The following is a 20409-nucleotide window of genomic DNA, read 5'->3' on the forward strand; positions in this document are numbered from 1 at the left end:
CTCCTTGCTGTCTTTCAGGCATGCACCTTGGATCTTCTGTATATGGTATTAATCTGCCTGGATGACTGGGCTTCTCCTAGCCCTTCACACAGGTAGCTCCCTCACTTCCTTCAAGTCCTTACTCCAAAGATTTTTTTCAGTGAGGACTTCCTTGGCTACCTTATTTAAAATTCCAAATGCTCTCCTCCCTTACATTTCTATTGTCTTTTTCTGCTTTATTTTTCCTTCTTAGCAATTACTATATTCTGTATTTTACTTATTTATCTTGCTTATTGATGAGCTCTCCCACTAGAATAGAAGTTCTACAAGGACAAGAATTTTATTCACTACTCCAGGATCTACAACAATGCCTGGGACATAGTAAGTACTCTGTGAATATCCATTGACTTATTAAATGAATATATCATCTGTGTAAGAAAAAAAGGTTAGAAAACAAAAGTAACTATTTCTAACAAAGTAAACATCTATATCCATGCATAGAAGGACGTATTACCAGTTTACTTCTAAGAAAGGAACTGACAGTGGTCTGGGAGTATTAAGAGGGACTTTCACTTTATCCATAATGTTTTTCTTTTCTTTTTTTTTTTTTTTTTGAGACAAGGTTTCGCTTTGTCATCCAGGCTGGAGTGCAGTGCAGTGGTGTTATCACTGCTCACTGCAGCCTTGAACTTCTGGGTTCAAGTGATCCTCCTGCCTCAGTCTCTTGAGTAACTGGGGCTAATTTTTTTTGTTTTTGTTTTTATAGTAGAGATGGTGTCTCCCTATATTGCCAAGGCTGGTCTCAAACTCCTGCGCTCAAGTGATCCTCTTGCCTTGGCTTCCCAAAATGCTGGGATTACTAAACATATAATCAGCAATCCCAGAATGGGAGGCCTGTAGGTGTGAGCCACTGTACCTGGCCTGTTTGAGTTTTTAATGAAAACATATTCTTATACTACTTAGCTCTTTTTAAAGAGCTAATTTAATTACATTTATGACTATTTTTGTTTCTTTTTCAGGGAAAAGGGAAATAATCTAACAACAGGCAAATGGCTAAATAATTTATGGTATATCCAGACTTCAGAATTTCCTTATGTAACTCTTAATTTTACAGATAATTCAGCTGGGCGTGGTGGCTCACACCTGAAATCCCAGCACTTTAGGAGGCCAAGGCGAGCGTATCACTTGAGCTCAGGAGTTCAAGACAAGCCTGGCCAACATGGTGAAACTCTGACTCTACTAAAAAAATACAAAAATTAACCAGGCCTGATGGCGTGCACCTCTAGTTCTGGCTACTTGGGAGGCTAAGGAAGGAGGATCGCTTGAACCTGGGAGGTGGAGGCTGCAGTGAGCTGAGATTGCACCACTGCACTCCAGCCTGGATGACAGAGACTTCGTCTCAAAAAAAAAAAGATAATTCGTTAACTCACACTGTCATTCTGTTAAATCAAAAGTAGCATGACAAAACTATATAATCCCAATAGTGTTTGTGGAAACACATCTCTCTACCATATCCCTCTTCTAACTCCCAGTATACTCCCTGAAGAAAAGAGACCAAAATTATAACATGTAACTAGAAATTTTATAGGGGACAGAGATTCTGCTTTTACATTTTTTGGTATTTACTGAATGCTTTAGAACGATCATGTTATCTCTGTGATTAGAAAATTTATCAAAATTTCAAACTAACACTACTGTCACCTTTCTATATTCAACTTTTAATCTTGTTAATATTTTCACGGATTTTTGTTCCTAGATTTTATTAGTTTTTGCTTTTTTCAGTCAGAGTTAGCAAATATTCCCCTACTTTTCCTTGTAATTTGTATATCCTTTCCTGTAAACTGGTATTTGTAAATGCTTGAAGCACTCTTCTCCACTGTGTAATTAATCTTTATTCAGATGTGAACATCTTTGAATTTTTAACTGTTCATATTCTACAGATCCTTAGGTTTTATAAAAATCTTTCTCCTATTTAAGCCAGGAACCAAATCCAGTGCTATGTTCTCATTTCTTTAAGTCTGTGGAAGTACAAATGTTATAGAATCCAAAGCTATTCTTCATATTCAAAATTATACTGGATATAATTTTCCCTAAAAGTTTAAACTTATCTTTATAACGCAATCATTTAAATACCATTAGTCTGAGAGAATGTTTTATTTGGTTTCCTCTTCCAAGTTGTTTAGTGATTTTGTTAAAAAAAATTTCTTCTTTCAGATGTTCATTTCCAACAGCTGCAAAATGACATTATTTACCATTAATTCTTTTTTCCATTGTTTTCTGGAGTTTCTACAAAAAGATCATTTGCCCCTTAGAGATTTCCAACATTTTCTGTATAGTCATTTAATATTTATTATTGTCTTGTTCTAGGAATTCTTTCTTTTTTTTTTGGTTTATTCTTTTTATCTAAAAGTCCGGTTTCTTTAGTTTCTAATTACTTCATATGTCTTATTTACTAATAATAGTAATGTGTTATTTCTTCTAATAGTTCTTCTGGTTATATATCTTCTCCGTTCAATTCCTTTTTTTTTTGTGCTTTTTTTCTGTCGCCCAGGCTGGAGTGCAGTGGTGTGATCTCGGCTCACAGCAACCTCCACCTCCCAGGTTCAAGCGATTCTCCTGCCTCAACCTCCCGAGTAGCTGGGACTACAGGTGCCCGCCAACAATCCTTTTTTTTTTTTTTTTTTAATGTTTTGCTTTTAGCTATTTTCTGCTTTCCTATCAGTCCACCAAATTTACTTAGACTATTTTTCTTCTTCTCAAGATATTTATAGTGGTATAATACTTTTTGGGAAAACTTCATAATTTTCACAGGACTTTCTCTTTTTTTTTCCCCCACTAGTTTTCTTTGACTGCTCTAGGGCATGATCCACATGACAAACTATGATTAATGCCATCCATCTTCCTGGAGCTCTTTAGTACTTAAAATATTGAGACTTTTAATTTTTTTTTTTTTTCTAAGAGATGGGGGTCTCATGATATTTCCCAGGCTGAAGTGGCTCTTCACAGGTGCAATCATAGCACACTATAGCCTTGAACTCCCGAACTTAAGCAATCCTCCTGCCTCAGCCTCCTCAGTAGCTGGGACTACAAGCATGCACCACTGTGTCTGGCAAGAATTTTTATTTTATGCCTCACCCTTTAATGACTTCTAATTTCATAAGATAAAATCCACATGCTTTATTATTCACGATGCTTAAGGCTCTGGAAGGTCTGGCTCCTGCTGCTTGTTCCCTGTGCTACTTTCCCCTTTGCTGCTACACAGCAGGTGCACTGGCTTTCCTTGTTTCTGGACTCACAAAGCTCCTTCCCACTGCACAATCTTCAAACATGCTTTCCTTGCCCCTGTTTGTCACCTGGGATTCCTTCTCATATTTCAGTTTCCTTTTTTTTAATTTGAGACAGGGTCTTGCTTTGTTGACCAGGGTGGAGTGCAGTGGTGCTATCACAGCTCACTGAAGCCTCAACCTCCTGGGGGTTCAACTGATTCTCCTGCCTCAGCCGCCTGAGTAGCTGGGACCATAGGTGTGAGCCATCACGTCTGGCTAATTTTTTTTTTTTTTTTCCTGTATCCCCAGTAGAATGACTACTGGCTGTTTTTTTTTTTTTTTTTTTTTTTTCACTTTTCATAGAGACATGGTCTCACTATGTTGCCAAGGTTGGGCTCTAACTCCTGAGCTCAAGCGATCCTCCCACCTCGGCCTCCCAAAGTGCAGGGATTATGGGTGTAAGCCATGCACCCGGCCATACTTCAGTTTTCAATTTAAATTGTCATCTTACAGAGATACGATCTTTGAGCATCTATAGGTCTCTCTCTCCAAACACAGCATGCCATTTATTCCTTCATAGTGCTTATTATTCCAATTTGCAATCATTTACTTATTTACTTGTTCATTATTCGTTTTTTCTACCAGACTGTTAGAGATGAGGGGGAGCCATACATGCTTGTTCCTCACTGTATCCGCAGCAACTAATATATCACTTGGCATTTAATGCAGGCTCAATAAATACATGAATCAATGTCAGGACTGAATGACTGACCAAATAAGGAAGAAGATACATTCAGCCACAGCATGCATTACATCTGTTATTTCTACTAAGTAAGGTATCAACTTAGCATAATGCCCAGGATGGTGTGAAGTATACCTTCTAACCTAATAGGATGACTCCATCTAGTAAGTGATGAGCATACCCTGTCCTTTTTAGTGGTATAGACTCTGGAAATCAAGAAACCAGTTGCTCTTCTCTAACATAGGTCTTCCTTGTGGCAAATTACCATTACTAGCTGCATGAAACTGAATTAGAACTAGAAAACAATTTTTTCTGCCATGCCTTTATTTCATGTGAGTGTGTGTTCACTAGGAAAGTCTTTGTTTTACCTTTCTTCTGTCCTCTCGTGAACTTCATCAACAATGATATGGGAGACTCCCTGTAGAGCTGTATCTCCTTCTAGCCTTCTCAGTAGCACTCCCGTAGTACAGTATAACAGTCTGGTGGCTGAGGACTTACACATGAAAGGGCAATATAAATCATTAATAAAATTTTCAAAAAAGGAAACATTACTGGAAAGCCATTTTGAATGGATAGTGATAAAGAATATTGAAAACACTAGCAGTTCCATTTAATAGGAAACCATACTAAATATAGTTTCTTGCCAGGGACAGTAATAAAATCCTTTCTACTTCATATCAAAATGTTAAGATTTTCATAAAAAGCATTAAAAAACAGTGAATAATGAAATCAGTTCTCAATTTGTCTGCTCCTTATTTGGTTAAATGGATTAAGTCCCAAGTTCAAGAACAAAACAGTCTTTACTAGATGACTTCTGCCAATAAAAAATAAAAAGCTTTACAGAGGAAATTTAATACAACCAAATAAGAGTGTTTTTTGTTGTTATTGTTTTTTGTTTTTGAGACGGAGTTTTGCTCTTGTTGCCCAGGCTGGAGTACAATTGCATGATCTCAGCTCACTGCAACTTCCGTCTCCCACGTTCAAGGGATTCTCCTCCCTCAGACTCCCGGGTAGCTGGGATTACAGGCATGTGCCACCACACTCGGCTAATTTTTATATTTTTAGCAGAGATGGGGTTCTACATGTTGGTCATGCTGGTCTCGAACTCCCGACCTGAGGTGATCCGCCCGCCTTGGCCTCCCAAAGTGCTGGGGTTACAGGCGTGAGCCACCGCACCCAGTCATAAGAGTTCTTATCCCAAGATATTTCTAAAAGGACCTCACCCCTACCGAAGGTGATCATTAATTTAAAAATAGCCTGAAAGTATACATCCCAAATTGCCCATGAATCTCCTAACCCCCAGAACTCTTTATACCTAAAAATCGTAAATTTCTGTTACCAGGAAATAAGCAGAGCATACAAACCTTGACACTTTCTAACCGAATCTGGTATCCCACGGTCAGACCCACCCTCTCTGCTCTTTCTTTAGCAACGCGTTCAGCAACAGAGATTGCAGAGATTCGTCGGGGTTGGGTACAGATGATGTTGGCCACCTTTTCAGGTGGTCCATTCAGAGAATCATCCAGAATAAACTGTGGAATCTGTGTGGTTTTCCCACATCTGTATATTAAAACAAATAAGTCCTCAAATGAAGTTTTCAAGGGCTAGTTAACTAAAGAAGCAATCATACGGAATGAGGAAAGTGATAAAGCTAATTAGAACACAAATTGTTCAGATTCAGGTATTTTCTAAAACAACCTCCTGACTTATTACCTAGAGGTGAGAAATTCTAGGAATTTGCACTCCAATCAAAAGGACAATCAAATAATAGTTTAGTAACATTTGTAAAATTGGGACTATTGAACAGACATTAGATTAAGGTCTGTAAATGCTTCTAGGAATGTAAACTCTACCCATGAACCCTAAAGAAAAGGAGTATTAGCTTATGATTATCAAAATATTTTACGTTTTTCCCTTTGATATGTATTAATTTGGCTACGATTAGGCTGAGGTTAAAAAGATAAACTAGATGATACGAATTGTTACCATATCACTGGGTCTGGACATAAATGTAATTATTAAATTGTATACTCTTGAATAAATAACTAAATAAAGTCTGCAATTTGTCCCTGCTAAATAGGAGAATGTAAAACAGGAAAAATAATGCACCATAATTAAGTTGTTTTTAAAAGAAAAATAAAGGCTGGGCGTGGTGACTCACACTTGTAATCCCAGCACTTCAGGAGACTAAGGCAGGTAGATCACTTGAGGCCAGGAGTTCGAGACCAGCCTGGCCAACATGGTAAAACTCCCCCTCTCTACTAAAAACACAAAAAAATTAGCTGGCTATGGTAGTGCACCATAGTGGTGCATCTGTCATCACAGCTACTCGGATGGCTGAGGCATGAGAATCACTTGAACCCGGGAGGCAGAGGTTGCAGTGAGCCGAGATCATGCCACTGCACTCCAGCCTGGGTGACAGGAAATCAGAATAAATTTAGAAGATAAAAAGCTTTCAAGCTAAATGTTCTAGAACTATCCTTTAAATTTAAACATGAGCCTCTTTAAAAGTCTTCAGCTGGATTTTTTTGCCTTGTGTCTCAAGGCAGAGGTATATAATGTCTATAAATCCAGTTACAGTTTTTAACAAGTTGAACTGGTTATGGTAACCAGGGTGCATATAATATTTATAGATGAAAGCTGCTAATGAATAAACTGCATTCTTACCCAGTCATACCACTTATGACAACCACCTGGTGCTTACGCAGTAAGTTAAGAATGGTTTCTCTTTCTTCCCAAGCAGGGAGTGATTGTCTCTCTTGCAGAATGGACTGGAACTGTCTGGAAGCCTAATAAAATCAAAGATAAGACATCATTGGGTTACTTCTCTTTTTTTTCTTTTTTTCATTTGCGACAAGGTCTCACTGTGTCGCCAGACTGCAGTGCAGTGGTACAATCATGGCTCACTCCAATCTCTACTCCAGGCTCTAGTGATCCTCTCGCCTCAGGCTCCCAAGTAGCTGGGACTACAGGTGTGTGCCACCATACCCGGCTTTTTGTATTTTTTTGTAGAGACAGGATTTCACCATGTTGCCCAGGCTGGCCTCAAACTCCTGTGCTCAAGTAATCTACCTGCCTTGGTCTTCCAAAATGCTGGGATTACAGTTTTTGTTTTTGTTTTTGTTTTTTTTTAGTTACAGAGACCGAGTCTTGTTATGTTTCCCAGGATGGTCTTGCACTCCTGGCCTTGAGTGATCCTTTGTTGGATTTGTTGGGATTGGATGTAGAGGACTTTATTCAGAATGCTGCTCAGAGAATCAATCAGAATGAGCTATGGAATCTATACATTAAATAGTCTTCCAACATCTGAATAAACTGAAAGATTTTCTGAGTGAAATAAAGCCCTCTTGCTTAGCACATATCCAGTTCTTCCCAGCAAGAGTCTCTATACCAACACTGTCCAATGGAACTTTCTGTGTTGATGGAAATGTTCTGTACCTGTGCTGTCCAATACAGCAACCCCTGGCCACATGTGGTTATTGAACACTTGAAATGCGAAGAACAGTGTTACTGAGGAACTGAATTTTTAATTTTAATTAATTAATATAAACAGCCAAACATGGGTAGGGGCTACTATATCAGACAGCATAGCTCTAAACAACATCAGATTTTTACCTAAATCAATAATAGAAAAGCACTCACTAAAGCGTTATTTTTGGGCAGTCACTACAACTATATAAATCAATTTCATATTTAATGGCCAATGCTATAAACATTGCCTTGTTTATTAAAACTCTGGCTGTACTTTTGAATACTGTAATAACTTTACAGGAACATGCCATTTCCTACATATAATTTTATCATAAACTTAGCACACTGATCAAATTGAATATCTCATTTTTTGTTTCTATCATCTACAGTGCAATTTATATACATTGTGATGTTCTATGGGTATTGCACTACATATGTGATGGTGTTATATGGTGTCAAAAATCAGACTGACAGAACTTTAGAACTGGAAGTGCCCTTAGAGAGCATTTAATCCAATTCCTATATTGGTTAAGCAACTTGCCTCTGCCCTATCTCTAACTTTGCTCTCAGGGTTCACTTACGAATTCTATTAAAATAATCTTCATGTGAATGGGGTAAAAACAAAATAGACTTTAGAAACAGAATTGGCTAAACCACTTACTAGCTATGTGACCTTGGGCACATTATTTATCCTTTGAGTCTTTGAAACAGGGTAAAAGTCCTTTCTTATCCTTCTCCTTTTATATATTATTTTTTTCTAATGTCAATCACAGTATTTGTATTGTTTTGTTTTTAGAGACAGGGTCTCATTATGTTTTCCAGGCTGGCATTGTCTCCTCCTGCCTCAGCCTTCCAAGTAGCCGAGACTACAGGCATGTGTTACCATGCCTACCCGGCTCTAACCCCACAGTATTTGTTTTTGTTTCTTTCTTTTTTTTTTTTTTTTTTTTGAGACGGAGTCTTGCTCTGTTGCCCGGCTGGAGTGCAGTGGTGCAATCTCAGCTCACTGGAATCTCCACCACCCAGGTTCAAGCGATTCTTGTGCCTCAGCCTCCCAAGTGGCTGGGATTACAGGCACCTGTCACCATGCCCGGCTAATTTTTGTATTTTTAGTAGAGACGGAGTTTTGCCATGTTGGCCAGGGTGGTCTTGAATTCCTGACCTCAGGTGATCTGCCTACCTCGGCCTCCCAAACTGCTGGGATTACAGGTGTCAGCCACTGTGCCCAGCCATTAAACCACAGTATTGATATTCCTTTTACATACCAAATTGTCTGTCACAGTACCAAAGGCACATGATTCTGAGACTATTTGGCATATATGTGTGTGTCTGCTATAGGATTTTCCAAAACCATCTAGCATATGCACTTAAGTTTGCTGTGGCCTGTAGAAATTTTGACCACTCAGGGAGAAAAAGAACCAAAAGAATATTAGGGAGGGTAGCCAAAGCTTCCTAATTCATAATCCCATCATCCAGATATTAGGGAGGCAATGCTACTCATTCTCTCAGCATATCCTACCTGTTTCATTCGGAACTGCTTGCAGATTTTACCATTTTCAGCATGTACTGACTTTGCCTGCCAGTCATATCTTTTGGAAATCTTTTTCTTAAGGTTCACATAGCTTTCATTCTCTACTATAACAGGTGCAGGACCTTCATCCTCATCTGACTCCTCAGATTCTGATTCTTTTTCAACTTGAAGGAAAGAAAAGAAAACGTTTTAATACAGAGCCCTTTCTTTAACAAAACGGGAAAGTCGCTGTCTAACAGAGTATCAAGTCAAACAAAAAGTCAAAATGGAGAAAAAGTTAAAACTTGAATAAAGTAAGTTCATTCATTTCCAGTATTTCTATTGCCAAAGAACTTAAAATGCATCCTCAAGTAAACTTTTATCAAGCATAAGTGGTTATTTTTAAATCAAATTAAAAACAAAGTAACATGAACACAATTAGCAGTGAATGTTTCAACTATTTGCAAGTGTCCCCAAATCCAACAACATAAAACAACCCAAATGTCTATCAAATGATGAATCGATGAACAAAATGTGGTATGTTCACATAACAGAACAGTACTCACTAATAAAAAGGAATGCTGTACTAATATGTGCTAGGACATGGATGAACCTTGAACACATTATGCTAAGTGAAAGAAGCCCATCTCAAAAAGCTGCATATTGTATAATTCCATTTCTATGACATGTCCAGAGTAGGCAAACCCATAGAGATAGACAGCAGATTTGTGGTTGCCAGAGGCTGGGGGAAGGGGTAAATGAGGAGAGACTGTTATGGGTACATGGGTACAGGGTTTCTTTTGGCGGTGATGATAACGTCCAGGGATTAAAAGGTGGTCATTGTTGCACAACTCTGTAAAAATCCAAAAACATTGAACTGTATACTTTAAAAGAGTGAATCTTATGGTATATAAATTATGTCTCAATAAAACTACTATTTTACAAAAAAAGGCCATGGCACATAATTGTCATTTCCTAAGGAATATATTTGAATCCCATGCGCTAGAAGCTGGCATCTGGGAGTGGGTTGGGTGGTTAGTGAGTGAACCCGGCTAACTGACCAGCCGCCACATCTCAGCACAGCATCACTATTCTCTACTCATTGAAGTTTACCCAAGGACTCTTATGTTTCTTTTGTTTCTCTGGAAGAAAGACAGATAGCAACAAATAAAAGAGGATCCTTCCTTCCCTTCCTTCCCTCCCTCCCCCCCTCCCTCCCTTCCTTCCTTCCTCCTTTCCTCCCTTTCTCTTTCTTTCCCTCTTTCTTTTCTTTCCCTTTCTTTCTTTTCTTTTCTTTCTTTTTTTTCTTTCTTTCTTTCTTTTTTCTTTCTCTCTCTCTCTCCCTCCCTCTCCTTCCTCTCCTTCCTTCTTTCCTTCTTTTTTTTTTCTTTTTAAGACATAGAGTCTCACTCTGTCTCCAAGACTGAAGTGCAATGGCTCACTGCAGCCTCTACTTCCCAGGCTGAAGTGATCCCCCAACATCAGCCTCTTGAGTACCTGGGACAGAGTGCATGACCATGGCTGACTAGCTAAGAAAATATATATATTTTGTAGAGATGGGGTCTTGCTATGCTGCCCAGGCTGGTCTCAAACTCCTGGGCTCAAGCAATCCTCTCACCTCAGCTTCCCAAAGTGCTGGGATTACAGGCGTGAGCCACCACACCCAGCAGAGAATTCTTTGAAAGGGGCTTCCTTGTGGTGTAAGAATCTGCACAGTAGGCCATGTGTGGTGGCTCACGCCTGTAATCCCAGCACTGGGAGGCTGAGGCAGGTGGATCACCTGAGGTCAGGAGTTCCAGACCAGCCTGGCCAACATGGTGAAACTCTGTATCTACTAAAAATAGAAAAGTTAGCCAGGCGTGGTGGTGGGCACTTGTAATCCCAGCTACTTAGGAGGCTGAGGCAGGAGAATCACTTGAACCCGGAGGGCAGAGGTTGCAGTGAGCTGAGATTGCACCACTGCACTCCAGCCTGGGGGACAAGAGCGAAACTCCATCTCAGAAACATAAAAAGAATCTGCCCAGTAAACCTGGATCTAAACTAGGCTAGAAGCCTGCACAAGTATTTGAGGATTTAGGGATTCATAGAGCTATCCCTAATGAATTCTGGGGATCTAGTATACCAAAAGCAGGAGGGTACGGATAGTGGTATAGAAAGCAAAATATCTCTAAAATTTCATTTGAAAGTAATTCAGTATACAATATAAGAAGTAATCATATGAAAACCAAATGAATTAAATAAAATAGATTTTCTGAGAAGGTACCTTAAGGTCCTTCCAAGCCTCAGATTTTATATGGTTAAAATAAACACACATCACAACAAACTTCAACTCAGGAAGCCCATCCACAGCAACACAACTGGGCCTTAAGCAACACAATTGAGCCTTACAATTAAAGTTGGACACAATTACAGTTCAGGGAATTCTCATTCCCTTTTGCCCATGGGACTGAATGGCTTGTTTGTTCAGTTTGTTCAAGATCACTAAGCCATCCTGGACCAGCTTTAAAAGCTTTGACTTCTAAACCCATAATTCTGAATGCCTCCCTCCACAAGATCAATGCCTTACATACCTTCTGGAATTTGATTAGAAACAAAAGAATTATTTGGAATCACTGGTTTATGACAGGCAGGATTATTTATCCTGGTCCTAGAGGGTACTGGCAGAAAGTTCACGGGAGGGACACTATACTTGTGATGGGTATTCGTTAGTAACTTGATTATTTCCGATTCTTCCTCTAAAAGGGTTATCAAAGAATATACGACAGGTTCCGAAGTTTCCGCAAATGTCAAGGCCTTGTCATAAAGAAACTCAGAAATATGTAAACGACAAGCCAGAGGTAGGTTCTCATTGGTGGAATAAAATGCTATGAGGGGAGCTTGGTAGGGATATTTGTGGTCTTTAGAAAATCGAATTTCAAGTTCATATAAAAAAGATCCATCTTCATTAGCATTAAGATGAGAATCGTCTACACTTCTTTCTATTCTTCCAACAATTTGATTTGGGGGCATTTCATGTTTGAATTTGCATTTTGATCCAAATTTACAATTTCCTTTGAGGTAAAATTTACAGATTTCAAGTGAATTTTCTTGTACATTTTTGGTACTTTCTTTTGGCTTGGATTTGCGGAATCTACTTGTCAAATACTCCAGTTCTAATCCAATGGTCCAGACTCTGTTCTGAATTCTTTCTATAAATTTTTCTCCACAGATGGACTTGAGAGCAAACGCCTCTTCCTGTCGCTGTTCCATACACTCATCCAAGCTTATCTGGTTGACTGCCTCAGAGATCTTCATCCTCTCTCCAAATGTCTCTGAAAAACACTGGGTAAGGAGATGCTCCAGTGATGCTCCCACATCTCCATCACACATCCTCAGGACTGCTTGACAGCGTTCAATATTGAAACCATACCTGTCAAGGGCAAAACATGACAAAAATGACACAAAAAGCAGTATCACACCATTACAGTAAAATTCATTTAAATATGCTTATGTGAAGTTATGACTATACATAGGCAGGGCTTGTATTTTGAAAAAGCAACCCTGATAACAATAAGCCCTCCTGAATGACCCCATCTGATAAGATAGAATATTAGGCCTAGCAGGCTTTGCCGGAACCCACAAAATAGGAAAGTACACAAAGAGGGGTAGTGGGTTTATATGATTTCGGTTTCCTTGAATTCTTTCCCAACTCCTAAAAATGATTAAAGCAATCACCTGGAAAGTTTTTGCACTGCAAATGGGGAGACTGTAAATTCTGGAACATGAGGCTCCACTGGGGCTAAGCCAGCATATTCCAAAGGATCCAAGTCGGGAACGAGGGAAGGTTCCTGTCCAGCTGGCCAGTACCGCTCATCGTTACAGCAATCAGGCTCATCATCTTCCTCCTCCCCAGAAATGCCTCTTCTAGCAAAGGCAACATTTTCAAATATTAGATATTACTTTCTACTTACTTCAAAGAAAAATTTAGCAAAGGTCTAAGAATTTAATTAATAGGATCCTGACTACTCTTCAGTTGCTGATTTAATCTTATATTGAACTATTAATTTATACCTTGGCAATTAACATTTAGCAGTCATTTATTAAATGCCAGGTACTGTGTTAAGTGCTTTATATGAACTAACTCCTTTAATCTTCCCAATAACTGTACCAAGTAATATTGGAATGTCCTTTTTTTTTTCTAAGATGATCAACTAAAACTCAGAGAGGATTAGTAACTGCCTAGGTTACACATTAAGGAGCAAATAGAGATTTTACCAAAGGCAGACAGATTCCAGAGCCTATATTCTTAATCACAGAAACCTCGGCTATCCTCTGTCTTCTCATTCACAAAAATAACTATCCCTAATTGTTCGTTTTGCTACATAATCTCCTTTTCTAAATCTCAGATAAGAGATTTGTAGATAGGATGGAAAATGAGCTGTTCATGACTGGCCACTAATGAATTCTGGTAAATGGAAAGAAGGAATTAACTCCTTCAACTGAAATCCAAAACAAAAGAGCGACTAAGATTTAAGAATAAAAGCTTTCTCTTACGCAGATGGTCATGATAAGCAAATCCTGAGACCACACCTGACCAAGTCAATATTTGCTCCTTGAACACTACTTCTGCTGAACACTACTTCTGCTTGTTCATTACAAGGGTTTATCTGGAAGATTACAGATAAATCAGTTACTGAATCCATATAAGCACTGCCCTGGAAAAAAATAAAGATAAAAAGGCAATCCCATGGATGCTGCAAAACAAACTCACTCTAAAATTGTTGCTGAATAATTATTCTTGTATTTCTCTTGACTCACTTTCAACTAATTATATGGCCACAATAGAATCCGTACTGACACAGCATTCCAAAGATGCACAGGACCTTCACACTGCCAGTATGTTTTCCTTACTATAATAGTTTATTCAAATAAAACAATTTACTCAGATCCAGCATCAGCATCTTGCTCTTGCAGGTCTCGGAGAAGAGCTTTCACTTTCTCTTGATTCTCAGAAGTCATATGTAGAGTCTGAAGGGGTACTTTGGCTTTGGGTTTCCATTTTGGGCGTGCCTCTCCTTTGCTTATGTTACTGTTGCTAGGTCTACAGAGAACAAAAGAGCAAAATTACACACATTATCTGCGATCAGAACTTTTACACTCTCCTCAGCGTCCCCAAATATACACAATACAAACTGGATTTTCAAGTATCTTACAAAAGATGACAATGATTGTGAGGAGATTCTCCATTTTCTATAGTATTTGCCAGACTTCATTATATCAAAACTGCTGGAAAAAAACCTTATCAGATTCTTGGCCAGGCACAGTGGCTCACGCCTGTAATCCTAGCACTTTGGGAGGCCGAGGCTGCTGGATCACCTGAGGTCAGGAGTTTGAGACCAGCCTGGCCAACATGGCGAAACCCTGTGTCTACTAAAAACACAAAAATTATCTGGGCATGGTGGTGCGTGCCTGTAATCCTAGCTACTCAGGAGGCTGAGGCAGGAGAATCACTTGAACTCGGAGGTGGAGGTTGCAGTAAGCCAAGATTGCGCCACTGCACTACAGCCTGAGAGACACAGTGAGCCTCTGTCTAAAAAAAAAAGAAAAAAATTACCAGATTCTGAATCATTAATTCTGGCTTCACTAACTCAAGAATCCCTGGGAAAAAGCAATGCTAATGATGGTTTCCTCTGCACTACAGGGCTCTGAAAAGAAATAAGCTACACACAAAGAGCATTTCATTTCATTCTGCATTAAAATCTGAAAACCACTGAGTTTCATTCTTCCTTGTGAATATTAGGTCCTATTTCTAAAATATCCAATTATCTTTATTTCTGATTATTAAAAAAAAAAAAAAAAAGGCCAGGGGCAGTGGCTCACACCTGTAATTCCAGCACTTTAAGAGGCTGAAGTGGTAGGATTGCTTAAGCCCCAGGAGTTCAAGACCAGCCTGGGCAATATAGCAAGATCCTACTTAAAAAAAAAAAAGAAATAAAAAAATTACACAGCATATATAATCTTTTATGATTTGTCTGATCATGAGGAAATGATCAGTAAAAATGAGGGGGAGTTGCGAGTTTCACACGTTCCTATCTTAACCACCATTTATTTGTACACCCCTGTGACTTGCCTTCCTTCCTGTTATTAAGGGCGAACCATCCTTTATCTTAAAGTCAGTCTTTCTATTTGTAAACTATATGCCATTTCTTTAATCTCCTCAAGGAAATCATTCCAACACTTATCCTCCTTTCTACATCATTGGTTTTTCATTCTTCTTTGGATCATTCCCATCAGCATACAGACATACTATAATGTCTACCCTCTTAAAAAAAAATCAAACCAAGCCAAATCCTCCCTTGAGTGCACATCTCCCTACAGCTACTGCCCCATCTCTCCTCCCTCTAGCTCCCTTATAGTAAAGCTTCTCATTTAGGTTATCAAAATCATTCTCTCTGTCTCCATTTTCTTTCCTCGTCTCTCTCAAACACAACCCAATCAGTATTTCCTATGCTAATACAGCTCTTGTCAAGGTTAACTATGATATCCACATTGCCAAATCCAGTGGACAATTCTTAGTGCACATTTTCCTTGACCTGCCAGAAGCATTTTTCCACAAATGTGTACCCTCTTTAAGCATACAATTCAATATTATTGACTACTCTCCTTTAAAACACCTTTGTCCCTTGGCTTCCAAAAACCACTCTCTTAGTTTCCTACTTCATTGGCAGCTCCTTCTCAATCCCCTTTGTTTTTCATACTTTCTCTTAGTTTTATTTTTTAATTAAAATTTTTAATTGATACATAATAACTGTACATTTTTATAGGGTTGATAGTGGTTTGGCTGCAAGTCAAATCTCATCTTCAATTGCAGTTCCCATAATCCCCATGTCATGGGAGGGAACCAGTGGGAGATAGTTGAATCATGGGGGCAGTCTCCCCCATACTATTCTCGTGATAGTGAGTAACTTCTCATGAGATCTGATGGTTTTATAAGGGGCGTCCCCCTTCACTTGGCTCTCATTCTTTTCTCTCCTTGTGAAGAAGGATGCGTTTGCTTCCCCTTTTGGCATGATTGTAAGTCTCCTGAGGCCACCCCAGCCCTGTGTTTTTTGCTATTTCCTAAACCTTCCAAGCACATTCCTGCCTTAAGAAATTGCTATTCCCTCTGCCTTGAATATTCTATACTCAGAAATTCACAGCTTATTCCTTTACTTACTTCTTGCCTCTCTTCACGTGATATCTTATTGGGGGCTATCTACCTTATTAGTGGGGCTTTCTACATAAAATAGTAATTCTATTTTGGTATTTTATATCCCTGTTACACTCCTTTATTTCTCTCCATAGCATGTGCCACCGGGTAATGTTATACATTTGTTTATGTCTTTTCTATCTCAAATCCCATTCTATCTAGATAAGGACAATATTTTACTCCCTGCTGCAATTCGAAGTCCCTAAAACAGAAAACAGTGCCTGGTGCATTCAGTAAATACTTACTGAATGAATGAACAGCTATGGACTCCAATAATGTATAATGTCCACATGTTTTGAAAAACTATGGAGCTGCAGCTAACTCAGAAGTTAGGTTCTTGGCTAGGCATAGTGGCTCACGCCAACTGTGGCTCACCTTCAACACTATGGGAGGCCAAGGCAGAAGACTCGCTTGAGCCCAGGAGTTCGAGACCAGCCTGGGCAACATAGAGAGACTATGCTGGTCGCTATTTATAAAGTCTATAGTAGTGTACAGTAATAACCTAGGCCTTCACATTCACTCACCACTCCCTCACTGACTCACCCAGAGCAAATTCCAATCCTGCAACTTCCATTCACGGTAAGTGCCCTATATAGGTACCATTTTTAATCTTTTATACTCTATTTTTACTATATCTTTTCTATAACTAGACATGTTTACATACACAAATACTTACCATTGTGTTATAATTGCATATTTAGTACAGCAACATGCTGTATAGATTTGTAGTGTAGGAGCAATTGGCTAAATCATATAGCCTAGGTGTGTTGTAAGTTGCACCATCTGGGGTGTGTAAGTACATTCTATGATGTTTGAACAACAATGAAATCACCTAACAATGCATTTTTCAGAACACATCTCTGTCAATAAGTGATGCCTAATTGTATTTATACTGTATAACATGCAATAGCAAAATGTTTACTTTTATTACTCATTAGAATTACTAGAATTCCCATAATTTATTCATTAGTTAAAAGTTGAATAGGAGAGAAGCCTAGATAAGACATCTGTTACTGGTCACCACATGTAACACCATCAGATGATGGCTGATTTGGCTGGAAAACACACAGCTTATCAACTAGAAAGACACAGTACAGTCATGTTGCACTTTAGGCTGTTCAATGTTTGTTTCTTGAGATGGAGTCTCACTCTGTCACCCAGGCTGGAGGGCAGTGGTGTGATCTCAGCTCACTGCAACATCTGCTCCCAAGTTCAAGCAATTCTTCTGCCTCAGCCTCCCTAGTAGCTGGGATTACAGCTGACCACCACCATGCATGGTTGATTTTTGTATTTTAGTAGAGATGGGATTTCACCCTATTGGCCAGGCTGGTCTCGAACTCCTGACCTCAAGAGATCTACCCACCTGGGACTCCCAAAGTGCTGGGATTACAGGCGTGAGCCATTGTGCCTGGCCATGTTCAATGTTAACATCATCATTTTAACATCAATCTATGATGCCTAAGAAATACTTAAAATAATTTTCCTCACACTATTTCTGTATTTACTATCAGAGTAACACTGGGTATAACAGCAGTATTACACTCAATTCACAGCGTCATGCAACCTACATACACACAAAAGCTGTTATTTCCCATCATGCCTTCAGAAATGGGTTACAAAGAGGAAGACAATTAATTTGACCAGAATTACTCAACTTTTTTTCCCTTCTCAGCCATTCGTTGTCCCATACATTAGGGGTTGATACCATTTCCATATTTAAACATTCAAAGAGTTATAATGACCTGGAAGGGCGCCTTGATTCACTGAAGATACAAAAGTCATCTCCATCATCCCATATTCTACTGGAGGCCTTTCTGTTGCCACCACCACCACCGCCACTGCCACCACTACCACTCCCATGAGATTTACTGGCGTGACTCCTGCCTCCTCTTCCTCCTCTAGAAGACCCTTTTCCACCTCCTTTGCCTGGCTTGCCTTTTCTTCTTACTGAAGAACTCATTTTCACCTGTAAGAGAAAAAAATTAATGTAGACATCATAAAACCAGATAGGTATGATAATCCTTTGTTTGCCAAACTTATGAATATAGGCCACTTTAAAGAAACGAAGGAAAATGCACATGTAAAAAGAGCTGATCTTGGAGCAGGATTCTGAATCTGTTCCAGTGAAAACATTTTAAAACTACAAAATAAAAAGAGCCAGCCAGTTTAGGGGTAGTGTGGATAAATCTTCACAAAAGATTTATAAGCACTTCTACCTCAGGACTAATACTTAGTGAATGTCTCTGACACAGATTTCTTAACTAAAGATATACACTATAAACACATGGATAAGTGTCAAACACACATGTCTAGGCTTTAATCCTAGATTCTCATTTGGTTAGGTCTAATTTAGAGTTTTATTTATTTATTTATTTATTTATTTATTTATTTAGAGATGCAGTCTTGCTCTGTCACCCAGGCTGGAGTGCAGTGGCACAATCTCTGTTCAATGCAACCTCCGCCTCCTGGGTTCAAGCAATTCTCCTGCCTCAGCCTCTAGAGTAGCTGGGACTACAGCTGCCTGCCACTATGCCTAGATAATATTTGTATTTTTAGTAGAGACGGGGTTTCACCATGTTGGTCAGGCTGGTCTCAAACTCCTGACCTCAAGTGATCCATGCACCTCAGCATCCCAAAGTGCTGGGATTACAGTTGTGAGCCACCACACCCGGCCTAGTATAGGATTTAAAAAATCCAGTTGAGAAGTTTCCATGCATTTAATATATGTTTTGACAAAATTTAAATGTATATACACTCTATCAGGAACACAGCTTGGGCTCAGAGATTCTGCCAAGGGCAAAAGGGAAGTAGGCCATAAAACAGATAGCTCCTAATCTTTTTCCAAAGGACCGACTCCATTTACAATGGAGTGTGGAGAAGTTCAAACTTAAAGGTGCTTTCAAGAATAGTGAGGTTGCGGGGAAAGGGAGACTACAGGATTAAATGAAGATACAGTTTAGACTGTTGGCCAACTAGTTTGCAGGAAGCAAACCAAGGAATAAGACCACTAGGAAGTTCCTTTTTGGGATTAGAACAAGTATTAAACCGGGATCTCAGAAACTATTGCTTCACAGAAGCCATAATTTGGTTGGATTAGTTTGTAAAGGAATTTACTCTCCAGAGCATTGTTGAAAACAATTGAGCAATCAACCATGGGCATACCCAAAGCCATGCCTTCCAGAGGAGCAACAACAGAGGCTTAAAATCATGGGAGGGAAATAGACTTCACTAAAATATTCTAGCCAGTCACTAAAAAGTAAACCAGTAAATAACAATAAGAAGCCCCCGAAAGGGGAGAATCAGTACCCAGAGTTGTTACAGTGTGTTATCTAAAATGCCCAGTTAACAACAAAAAGTCACAAGGCATGCAAAGAAATGCTTAAGTATGACCCATACACTGGGGAGAAAAAGCACAAACTGTCTATAAGTGAGATCAGATGTCAGATTTAACAGAAAAGAACTTCAAAATAGTCATTGTAAGTATATTCACAGAAATAAAGGAATGCACAATTAAAGCAGTAAAGGAAGGTCTGATGACAATGTCATATCAAATTGAGAACATCAATAAAGAGATAAAAAATTATATATATTAAAAAGAACCAAATGGGAATTCTGGAGTTGAAAAGTATAATAATTGAAATTAAAAATTCACTAGAGAAGCTCCATAAACACGAACTAGCAAGAGAAAGAACTGATGAACTTGAAGACAGACTGACATTGATTATGCAAGCTGAAAACAGAGAGAATGATAAATGAAGAAAAGTGAACAGAGCCTTGGAAAAATGTGGGATACCATCAAGGGTATCATACACATATAATTAGAATACCAGAAGGAAAGGAAAGAAAGAAAAGAGCAGAAAAAATATTCAAAGAAATAATGGTAGAAAACTTCTCTGATTTATTGAAAATCAATAACCTCTACATGCAGGAAGCTCAATGTCCTCCAACTATTAGAAAATAAACACAGAGATCCACAAAATAGATAAGTTGCAACAAAAATGTTGAAGGTCAAAAGACAAGGAGAAAATCATGAAAGGAGTAAGAGAAAAACAACTTATCACTTACAAGGGGAACCCCAATAAAATTAATGACTGATTTCTCCACAGAAACAATGGAGGGCAGAAGGTAATGACATATATATTTAAAGTACTCAAAGAAAAAAATAGGGCTGGGCACAGTGGCTCATGCCTATAATCCCAGCACTGTGGGAGGC

At 38.9% G+C, this 20409-nt stretch overlaps 1 protein-coding gene across 2 annotated transcripts in view; it reads right to left on the reverse strand.

Moving 5' to 3' along the window:
• Positions 1-20409, reverse strand: part of DHX57 (DExH-box helicase 57) — a 75703-nt gene that overhangs the window by 50621 nt on the left and 4673 nt on the right. For both annotated transcript variants that reach the window (XM_023216296.1, XM_023216297.1), the window contains 8 exons: positions 17939-18162; positions 13890-14048; positions 12683-12871; positions 11539-12377; positions 8978-9153; positions 6655-6776; positions 5352-5547; positions 4356-4480 (listed from right to left, as the gene is read on the reverse strand). In XM_023216296.1, coding sequence (XP_023072064.1) covers positions 4356-4480; positions 5352-5547; positions 6655-6776; positions 8978-9153; positions 11539-12377; positions 12683-12871; positions 13890-14048; positions 17939-18156 — 2024 coding nt within the window. In that variant the 5' untranslated portion in view covers positions 18157-18162. The remainder of the gene's footprint in view (positions 1-4355; positions 4481-5351; positions 5548-6654; positions 6777-8977; positions 9154-11538; positions 12378-12682; positions 12872-13889; positions 14049-17938; positions 18163-20409) is intronic.

The sequence above is a fragment of the Piliocolobus tephrosceles genome, chromosome 15 (assembly GCF_002776525.5).
Source record: "Piliocolobus tephrosceles isolate RC106 chromosome 15, ASM277652v3, whole genome shotgun sequence".
NCBI classification, from domain to species: Eukaryota; Metazoa; Chordata; class Mammalia; order Primates; family Cercopithecidae; genus Piliocolobus; species Piliocolobus tephrosceles.